The sequence below is a fragment of the Terrapene carolina genome, unplaced genomic scaffold (genome assembly GCF_002925995.2).
Source record: "Terrapene carolina triunguis isolate 2854851 unplaced genomic scaffold, T_m_triunguis-2.0 Scaffold96, whole genome shotgun sequence".
NCBI classification, from domain to species: domain Eukaryota; kingdom Metazoa; phylum Chordata; order Testudines; family Emydidae; genus Terrapene; species Terrapene triunguis.
This window is the reverse complement of record NW_020664447.1, coordinates 69,418,653-69,429,756: the sequence shown is the minus strand read 5'-3', so window position 1 is coordinate 69,429,756 and position 11,104 is coordinate 69,418,653. Positions and strand designations below refer to the sequence as shown.

General features: G+C 45.8%; 1 protein-coding gene across 2 annotated transcripts in view; it reads right to left on the bottom strand.

Annotated features, from left to right (window-relative positions):
• ZC3H14 (zinc finger CCCH-type containing 14) overlaps positions 1-11,104 on the bottom strand; it is an 84,815-nt gene that overhangs the window by 48,987 nt on the left and 24,724 nt on the right. For both annotated transcript variants that reach the window (XM_026651429.2, XM_029911489.1), the window contains 3 exons: positions 4,337-4,411; positions 3,725-3,884; positions 983-1,206 (listed from right to left, as the gene is read on the bottom strand). In XM_026651429.2, coding sequence (XP_026507214.1) covers positions 983-1,206; positions 3,725-3,884; positions 4,337-4,411 — 459 coding nt within the window. The remainder of the gene's footprint in view (positions 1-982; positions 1,207-3,724; positions 3,885-4,336; positions 4,412-11,104) is intronic.

Below are 11,104 nucleotides of genomic sequence, written 5' to 3'. Positions count from 1 at the left end.
CAGCACATAAAGCTAAGCATGCAAGCAAGTATTTGCAGGATCAGTGCCTAAATCTCTCTATTAAGCAAACTTTCTGAAACTATCCTTTAAAAAGACCTCTAGGCATTTCACTGATTTAGGCCCTGATCCAGTGAATGGAGTTGAGGGCACTCAGCATAGTACCTAGCCCTGAGTTTCTTATATACACATTCAGGAAATGTTGATGCATTGTTATTATCTGAGGGACTGACATTCTCGTACTACAAATGGAAATCCTGAATGTAAACATGACCTCAAACCAGCGAGTGTTTAAGAAGCCCAAGAGAAAGGAAACTCCACATTTTAAAGTGAGTTTTACTTTGCATTCTGAAATCAACATTTCAAAAGCAGAGTTCTAAACAGAGAGGCCAATGTTCTAAATTCCTGGGCAGGTATTCTGAATGTATGAGATATTAAGAAAAACATACAGTGATCATAGGTAAAGTGTCTTCTATTTTGAAAGATTCTACCAATTTGAAAGACAGTCTTTATCATTAAAAACAGCTTTTGAAATTAACAAATCTGGCCAGAAAGATCATGGTTACCACCACAACCTGGCACATTTTCAATGGCTCAATACAATTTAATAAGGTGCATCTCAGAACATACTGTCCTGCATGGGGCCAATCATGCAGCAAGTAAGGGGAATGATGGCTCTTTCTGACAAGTAAAAGTTCACTGAAGTTTAAAAGAAACGACTTATCTAATTTTACTGACATATAAAGCTGTGTGGAGAACAATTTCAGCTACTGCTCTTGGTCAGAAGGTTAAACGGCCCTATCCCCTTAAAATGCTGAACTTTCACTTTTGTGCTCTCGTTACACCCTGAACAAATAATATAAAAACAAGTGCAAGGAGTGATGTTTAAGGCTGGTAGGCTTGAGAGTTCTCCCAAGTATGAAAGCCCCACATTAAAAAGTAATCTAACTCCAATATGAAGGCCCTGTTGGCTAGGATAATTTACCATAAGGGCTCTCCAGCTGCCTGCTTATAACCTGCATCTGCTGTGCTTGAAAGCTTTTTAATCCCTTGTTTGCAGCTGCATTTTGGGTAACTGGCTTCACTCCTTCAGTTATACAGCTTTCCTCCTCTTCTTGATCAGATATGTACCCTGGTGGGCTGGGGACACCATCCAGTGTCACAATGAACTTGGGGCTAGCAGGCTTTTCTGGTTGTGCAAGCTGCTCTCTAAAAAACAGAAGAAAACACATGGTAAAAATCACAGGGAATTGAACTCTAAGAAATCGAAGTAAAGTCAGTTGTATTGATACCAACAGAGCTGTAAGAATGAGTCCATAGAGCAAAGTACAAGGAGCATCTCACTATCCAGGATTGATTTTTTTTTTTGGCCAACAATAATCACCGTCTTCAAATATCAACATTCCTCAGTGCATCACTGACACACCAAAAAGAACAGGAATCTACACCTACAGAGAGTAGTAAATTTCAACAGGTAGATTTTACAGCCTGTGCACACTGGCTCAAAAGGACAAATTCAGAGACTCATTGATAGGTGCAAAGTTACTAAAGGAGCACAGTTAAGCCGTTTAAAAGAAGTCAACTTTGAGGCATAAAAGTGAGCTAAATGCCATTCAGAATCCTTGGAAGAAGCTATTTCATATACAATATACATGCATATACCCCTCAGACACACAGTGAAAGATACATGTTGAGGTCTGAAAAGAGTAGGTGAGCTTGAGTTTAGGATGGCTGCATTACTCACAAGTGGCAAAGGCAAAAGTGAATTATGCAGCCATCCCAAACAAGTGCTAACGAAGCCTTTATCTCTCACCACACCATCATGTATTCTTTATATGCTACATAGTTAGAAGGGGGAACGAAGCAACTGAAATTGAATACATGTCTATAAAGGGCCGAAAATGTTTTTTTAATATATTAAAAACATTACAAATGTAAGGCTCAATATATTAAGACCTTTTAGGGCTAGATGTCAGAGCAGGGTCCCATTGGATGGGAGGACTCACCTCTTTCCAAAGGTATAAAGCTCCAGTTTCCAGCCCTGCAGCGTCATGAGATATTGGATGCTAAACTTGTCTAGTACAGGACTGAATCATGACCATCCATGGCCTTGAGTAACTGTAATTTTGGTGACAACATTTCACTTTTGGAGAGCAAAAAAGGAAACACTTCTCTGGAAGGTTGCCTTTTTTTACACAGAAACTCCTCAGGGGTTTGGAATGTTAGCAGATCCCTGGAAGAGAGGAACTAGAAGGCTAAGGGCCAGTGAAGTGATGAAAGGTACATGCTAAATGCCATTCATCACACGGCATCACATCCACTCCTGCAGTTTGTATATAAACAGGTAAAACATACACATACCCCAAAACCAGAGCTGCTCCCTACTAGGATGAACTAAAAGGAGCGCTGTCCACTGGGCACTGATTTCTGCAGACCCAGTGAACTCAACATAGACCATTCTCAACAGCTATGAGCCCCGCGCTTCCCTTAGCTAAACGCCTTATAGGAAAACCCCCATAAAGCAGGGCTCCCACACACCATTTACCTACTTAATAGCTGTTTGCTGGCTTCTGAGTATGGAGGCTCCAGTTAGGTCAGCTCAGTTTTACACCCACACTCCCAGGCAAACCCAATCAGGAATACATTCATTTGCTGTCCTCCTTAAATAGCTTCTACCATCTAAAATTAACACTAACCTTGCTGTTTGCCTCCGTTCTCTACACATCTATGGTTCAAAATGATAGGTGGGTAGAGGACATCAATACAACAAAGAGACCACTTTAAAATTTTTAGCATGTAGTCTGATGGGTAAGGCTACGTTTATGTCATGGAAATCACGGAATTCGTGACTTCCAAAGACCTCCGTGACATTCTCTGCTTCAGCCCCAGGGGCTGTGGGACTCTGAAGCTGGCAACCAGCAGAGCCCCCTGCAAGGTTCCAGCGACAGGTGACAGACTCCTGAGGGGGCTCTCCTCAGGGCTGCAGCAATGGGCGACAGCCTCGCAGGGAGGGGGAGTGGAGGGTGGGGTGTCCCATTTTATCTTTGGAAAATATGGTCACCTGCCGCTTCCAGCTGCTGTGGGCAGAGGGGGAACCCCACAGCTCCCGGCCACAACGGTGGCGGGGGAAACTATGGAGCCGCAGCAGCAAAAGTCACAGACAGGTCACGGCTTCCGTGAATTTTTGTTTATTGCCTGTGACCTGTCTGTGACTTTTACTAAAAATAACCATGACAAAATCTTAGTCTTACTGATGGGCTAAGAATAAATATAACGAGTAAAAAAGTTAAACAAAATTAAAACTCCTTAACAAGACCCCATGCAAACTATTGCTTAGATTTCAGCAAGATGTGACAGCTGTAATAAAAATTACAATACAAGTGGGCCACCCTCTGATACCTGGAAGCCATCCAATTCCTTTTTCCATTTTCCTGGTAAATGAAAAAACTGCTCTAACCACAAGCCTGGGACACATTTTCAATTTAAAAGAAATGAGTGTCAGGATTTCCGAGTTTGGGCTGGGCTGCAGGCTCTTTTGTCCATGTTTTCATCAGTCTTGATTGGGCTTCTGCAGCATGGAAACCAAGAAATGTATTGAATTTGTTCTTCCAACCTGTTACATTTAAATAAACATTCTAACCAATTACAAGATACATTACAGTAACAAGACGTGGCTTATATTTGGTCCTGTTACATCTTTAAATGAAGTAAAGGACTGACTTTTTACCTTGTCTGTATAAGACGTCCTGAAAGTGCCCGCATTGCCTCTGCAGCCTTCTTTCCCAATTCCTGGTTCTGTGGCACTACTATTTCCTCAGATAGCTTTGGCTTTTTCAGAATAAATGATCTAGTATCAGTGTGGACCACAGACTCCACGTCATAATAATCTGAGTCACAGAAAAATTGGATCAAAGTTGGAATAAAAGAACCACTATATTGCACTTTAGTATGCAGTCATGTTTTTGAATAATAATTTCGAAGAGACCAACCAACTAGCATTTTGTTTTCAATTCTCTGTACTAGTTTTTAAACAGAAAATGAGTGTACATCCTTCTTTATGCACCAACTCTGATTCTATCAGCTGAAGGTGTAGCAGCATATGGCCTGATCACTAGGAGTTTGTTATCGGGCTGGCTCTGCAGCAGCAGCTGGCTCTATACACCAATATCTCATTTTTGGCACCTACTGATGGAAAGATTTTACTTAACATGTAAAAACTAGAGGACATTACAAATATAACTAATTTAAAGGGAAGTGCTATTTTAAACCTAAAATACAATGGCCTCTTTGGTCAAACTATCACATTTTCAAGAAGAAAAAAAGAAAAGCCATCCTTAACCTTGAGTCATTTGCAAAGTTTCTTCAATTAACGGTTCAGTCTGGAGTCGGGAAAAGAGCTGCATTTGTTGAGTTCCTAAAGAAAATATGGATTAGAAGCACATTTTACTGCATGTCAAAATTAAAAGAGGACCCAACTGCTAACTCTCCTTTCTTTCTGATCTTAAAAAAAATCAAAACTAACAGAGGAAGAAATTTTCATTTCTGTGTTTTTATTTCTCCATGTCAAATGTTCCAAAACATATAGCAATAAAACATTTCCTCCAGCAGGACAAGATCACACCAAAATCCAGCTGTTTAGAGAGCCCAATCTTTCCCATTGTTGTGACTGCATGGATTATGTTTGTGGATGCATAGTCTTCTGGGAGAAACAGTACTATAAAGATCAGTTCTGCTTGCACCTTCATCCCTTATTTTTACAGGGATTGTCTATATTTTGAGTAGTACAGCAGGTATCCCCATTTCCAGCTGCCTCCTCTCAGGCACACTCAAATGCAAGGAACTAACTAAAACAGAGGCTACTTTATGCTTTAAAGTTGCTAGACAAATGAGGTTAGAACATTCTTCTGCATTAGATTTATTGTTAACGTTTGGAAAAATTAGCGCAAGTCTACACTTAAAATGCTACATCTGTGCAGTTGCGCTGCTATAGCGCTTCAGTGGAGACACTGCGTACGCTGACAGGAGGGTTTCTCCTGTCAGCATAGGTAATCCACATCCCCGAGAAGTGGTAGCTAGGTCAACGGAAGAATTCTTCTGACAACCTAGTGCTGTATACATAGGGGGATAGGTTGGTATAGCTACATCTCTCAAGAGTGTGGATTTGTCACACCCCTGAGAGATGTAAGTACCTAGTGTAAACCGGCCCTTACAGTAGGTTGATAGTGTTCCTAAGCAGTCATTTCCATTTAAAACCCCCAACATTTAGTTTATAAACACGAAATCATCTCATATACAGATACAGGAAAAGTTTTACTGTACATTATAAATTAACTATTCAAACTCATTCCTATTCTGAAGTAATCTGCCAGCATTAAATGCTATAGACTAACGTGGCTAGATAAAAAAATAAAAACAAAAACAAGGGATTGAAAAAACAATGATTAATTTTAACAGGAAATTGTTACCCCCAGACAATGAAGTTGAGCCAACCTGACAGAGATCCCACTCAAATCCATTTTATCCTTTAATTTAATCTAGATATTTGGTGTGCTTTATTCATGCTGTTTCTACATTACCTTAATTTCTTTTTAAAAGCCAAGAATGCCTCCCTGAACATTTCGCACTGGGACACACTCCATTTCCCCGGTGTCACACACATGACCAGGTTTGTTTATAGCAAAGATGCACAGAAAATAGTGAGCAATGAGGGTTCCTCAAAAAAGTTTATGTTGCAGTAGCAAGTGGTTAAGACCCCAATCCTGCAAACACTCACAGGGACCACTCACAGTAGCAAAGTTAAGCTCATGTTTGTTTGCAGGATCAGTGGCTAACTGAGCAAAAAGAATTAACATTAAGCGATAATAAATGTTCAGTGAACTCCACTTTGGTTGGTATAATATTGGGAAAATCCCTTTAAGTTTGGAGTGTACATGCAATTCCATTGGGTCACTGGTGAAGATGCAGATCTACCCCAAAGCAGAATGCCATATTTAGAATCCCCAGGAGACAGAGACCCCCTGTCAACTTGAAATCTGGTCAATTTCACAACATGAAAACAACTGAATGTCCTACACCCAAGTCTCCCTGACAACTTTTCTCTTTAAATGTTTTTCTCTCCCTGGTTGCTATATGAAAGACACACAAACAGTAGGCACAACAGACTTACTATATATACATAGGAGAAACAACGAAACTAACTATAAGAAAAAAAGCTCTCAAATGCACAAAGAAAACATTAACAAAGAGAGAAAAACAATTCGTTTCCTCTAATCGCTATCAAATATAATAATCGTAGGTGTTTTTCTAGCAACAGCAAGTAACAAAGTTTCAGTGTGATTATTAAATTGATGGCGCTCCTTTAACACAACTGACATTTATTGGATTTTTTTAAACTATTTTCGTCTCAATTACGTCTTAATTTTGAATAGATGCTAATATTATGAAATACAGATTTTAGAAAAAGAAGGGGGAAGAAAGATGTTTACTAGTAGATATAATTTATATTCAACTCATTTGGTTCAAAGACATAAGACCACATGTTGTTCAAGACCAGGGATCAGCAACCTTTGGCACACGGCTCGCCAGGGTAAGCACCCTGGCGCGCCGGGCCAGTTTGTTTACCTACCGCATCCGCAGGTTCAGCCGATCGCGGCTCCCACTGGCCACGGTTCACCATCCCAGGCCAATGGGGGCTGCGGGAAGCGGCGCGGGCCGAGGAATGTGCTGGCCGCCACTTCCCGCAGCCCCCATTGGCCTGGAGCGGCGAACCGCGGCCAGTGGGAGGCACGATCGGCCGAACATGCGGATGCAGCAGGTAAACAAACCAGCCCAGCCCGCCAGGGTGCTTACCCTGGTGAGCCACGTGCCAAAGGTTGCCGATCCCTGTTCAAGACCCTGGCCCATGTGGAGCCCAATGCAGGATTAGGTCTTTTATTACTCCAATCACTTATTTATGTTGTATGTTATCTAAGGGTATGTCTACACTACGAGGGTAGTTCGATTTCACTTAAATCGAATATGTGGAATCGATATTGCAAAGTCGAACGTGTGTGTCCACACTAAGGAGAGTAATTCGACTTTGTGAGTCCACACTAACGGGGAAAGCGTCGACATTGGAAGCGGTGCACTGTGGGCAGCTATCCCACAGTTCCCGCAGTCCCCGCTGCCCATTGGAATTCTGGGTCGAGCCGCCAATGCCTTCTGGGTAAAAAAATGTGTCGTCATCCGTCCGTCACTAACGCCCTCCCTCCCTCCATGAAAGCGCCGGCGGGAAATCAGTTCGCGCACTTTTCTGGTCAGTGTCAGCGCGGACGCCACAGCACTGCGATCATGGATCATGCTGCGACCATCGCTGCAGTTGTGGCCGTTCTCAACGCCTCGCAGCTTATCATACATCTTTCCCTGAGGCAGATGCAGAGAAATCAGGCGAGGAGGCTACGACACCGCCGTGATGGCCCGAAGTCAGAGAGTAGCACAGAGCTGTCAGAAACCACGAGCCCCAGCGCCCAGGACATCATGGTGGCAATGGGTCATGTGGATATTGTGGAACGGCGATTCTGGGCCCGGGAAACAAGCACGGACTGGTGGGACCGCATAGTGCTGCAGGTCTGGGATGAATCCCAGTGGCTGCGAAACTTTCGCATGCGGAAGGGGACTTTCCTCGAACTTTGTGAGTTGCTGTCCCCTGCCCTGAAGCGCAGTGACACCCGGATGCGAGCAGCCCTGACTGTCCAGAAGCGAGTGGCCATAGCCCTCTGGAAGCTTGCAACGCCAGACAGCTACCGGTCAGTCGCGAACCACTTTGGTGTTGGCAAATCTACCGTGGGTTGTTGTGATGCAAGTAGCCAACGCAATCGTTAAGGTACTGCTCTCAAAGGTAGTGACCCTGGGAAACGCGCAGGCCATCATAGATGGCTTCGCCGCGATGGGATTCCCAAACTGCGGTGGGGCTATAGATGGGACTCACATCCCTATCCTGGGACCGGACCACCAGGCCAGCCAGTACATTAACAGAAAGGGCTACTTTTCAATGGTGCTGCAAGCACTGGTGGACCATAGGGGACGTTTTACCAACATCAACGTCGGATGGCCGGGCAAGGTTCATGACGCTCGCGTGTTCAGGAACTCTGGTCTGTTTAGACGGCTGCAGGAAGGTATTTACTTCCCGGACCACAAAATAACTCTTGGGGATGTGCAGATGCCTACAGTGATCCTAGGGGACCCAGCCTACCCGCTAATGCCCTGGCTCATGAAGCCCTATACTGGGGCCCTGGACACAGAAAAAGAACTGTTCAACTACCGGCTGAGCAAGTGCAGAATGGTGGTGGAGTGTGCTTTTGGCCGTCTCAAAGGGAGATGGAGAAGCTTACTGACTCGCTGTGATCTCAGTGAAACCAATATCCCCATTGTTATAGCAGCTTGCTGTGTGCTCCACAATCTCTGTGAGAGCAAGGGGGAGACCTTTATGGCGGGGTGGGAGGTTGAGGCAAATAGCCTGGCTGCTGATTACGCCCAGCCAGACAGCCGGGCGATTAGAAGATCCCAGCGGGACGCGCTGTGCATCCGGGAGGCTTTGAAAGCAAGGTTCCAGACTGAGCAGGGTAACCGGTGACTGTTAAGTTTGTGGACACAGAAGCTGAACCTGCCCCCGTTTCTTTACCCAGTTAAGGATGACTATCCTCTCCAGTTACAGACCCCCTCCACCCCCTTCCAAAAAAATAAAATCAGTTTTATTTTGTTATTGAACACCGTTGTCTTTAGTACTGTTTTCGCGGGAATCTTTGAAACCGGGGACGCAGACTGTGGTGGGGAGCGGGTGTAGTGTACTGATGCAAATGATCCTTCTAAATTCCAGGAATGACAGGATTCGCAGTGGCGGACTGGTTGTTTCAACGGAGCGTGCCATCCCTCCTGAGCGGGACTGCGTGTATGTGGGGGCTATGTGACTTTATGGCAGGGGGAGGAGGGTTACAGCTCCCCTGCTGCGTGGCTCTGTGATCCAGGACAAGGACCGCTGCATAAGATCTCTAACTGCCCTCCCCCGCCACAAAGTCACAGAGCAAAGAACCACCCCCCGCCCCCCACAGAACATGAAAACCACCTCCCAGACTGACCAGGGTAACTAGTCACTGCACTGTGTATGTGCCCTGCTGCTGGACCTGCCCCCGCCTCTGTACCCTGCTAAAGGTGACTGTCCTGTCCAATTACCAAGCCCCTTCCCCCCCTCCAGACAGACTCTCCCTCAAAAGAACCTGACTGAAACAGTAATGAACAGAAACGTATTTTTTATTAACAACCAGACAGGAAACTGGGGGGTGAAAGTCGGACGGGGGCTTGGGTGAGGCGGACAGGAAAGGACTTTTCAAATTTTGGGGAATGACAGCCTTCTGGTGCTTGAGCAGTCTGCAGGGGTGGAGTGAGAGTTTTCACGGACTCTGCCACCCCTCCTTCTTTGGACTTTGGGAGAGGGGGGTATGGGACTTGGTGGCGGGGGAGTGCGGTTCCTGATAGACTGCAGCGGGGCTCTGTCCTCCTGCCTCCGTTCCTGCAGAACATCAACAAGGCGCCGGAGCGTGTCCGTTTGCTCCCTCAGAAGTCCAAGCAGCGTTTGAGTCGCCTGCTGGTCTTCCTGCCCGCCACCTCTCCTCACGTTCCATGTGTGTCCGGTGCATTTGTGACAAATTCTCCCTCCACTGGTTCTGCTGTGCTGCCTGGGCTCGGGAGCAGCCCATTAGTTCTGAGAACATGTCCTCTCGCGTCTTCTTCTTTCTCCGCCTAATGTGCGCTAGCCTCTGGGAGTGTGATGCCAAGCTGGGTTGGGAGACAGTTGCAGATGTGGCTGTGGGAATGAGGAAAAGTCAGTGAATTCCTCCGAAAGATAAATGTGGTTGTGAATCAAGAACATAGTTTTTCTCTGTGAACAAGACCATGAACCACACCTATCACATGCGCACTCAGGACAAGGTCGAATTTTCGAACCTCGCCTTCAGTGCCTGGGCTTTTGCACTGCCGATCTGGGAAGCGGGGCAGGACACGGTACTCTCTGTAGCAGGCAAACATGGTAAGCCGTAGACTTGTGGCTGCTTAAAACTGTAGGAGTACCACTGGCCTCCTTTCACATTGAAAGCACTGCCAGTCTGTGCTGCCAGCAATCGGCCAAGCAGGAACTCTGGCCCTGTCCCACCCCCTCGCGGATGAGCCAGGGAAAGATCCCTGTATGCTGCCCCTCTCCCGCCCCCACCGCGTGGCTGTAAACCAGCGGTCACAGTTCTGTAAAGGAACTTGTTGCAAGCAGTCCCAATACTAACAGTCCCCTACCTAATTCAAAGCAGGTCATCATGAGCGACATAACTCTCATGAGGATCCCGGACACGGAGATCCAACGGATGCTTCGAGAAAGCCTGCAGAGACCGGGGCCCTATGCCGCCATGCTATGCAAGGCAATGATACCGGAGTACCTGCTTGTCTCCTGGCGCGGGAACGTCTCCTACTTCGGAGGACCAAGTAAAGCCGCTCTCCCCAGGAACCTGATGAACAGGCTATCCCATTACCTGCAGCAGAGCTTTGTGGAGATGTCCGTGGAGGACTACTGCTCTATCCCCGGACATATAGACAGGATTCTAATATAGCTGCAGTAGCAGGCACTAAAGAGTGGAGCAGCTTGGGCAGCACAATCATGCACAACCGGACACTGTTTGATTTTTTTTAAATAGTTGTTACTGATTACTTAAGCGCCCAGGGGGAAGAAATCATGATTCACAGATTGTTCTTAGTATTAATATTCAAGTTTTGTAAAAAATAAAGGTTAATACGTTTAAAGCACTTACCGCTTGATCCTTCGCCTGAATCTGTGTCCAGGTTACATGCTGGGGAGGGTTGGTAGGGGATCTCTGTAAGGGTGATGAAGAGCTCCTGGCTGTCGGGGAAATCAGCTTGGTAAGCGCTGTCGACTGCCTCGTCCTCCTCATCTCCTTCCTCATCTTCCCCGTCCGCTAACATGTCCGAGGAACCGGCCGTGGACAATATCCCATCCTCAGAGTCCACGGTCAGTGGTGGGGTAGTGGTGGCGGCCGCAGCAAGGATGGAATGCAGTGCCTCATAGAAACGG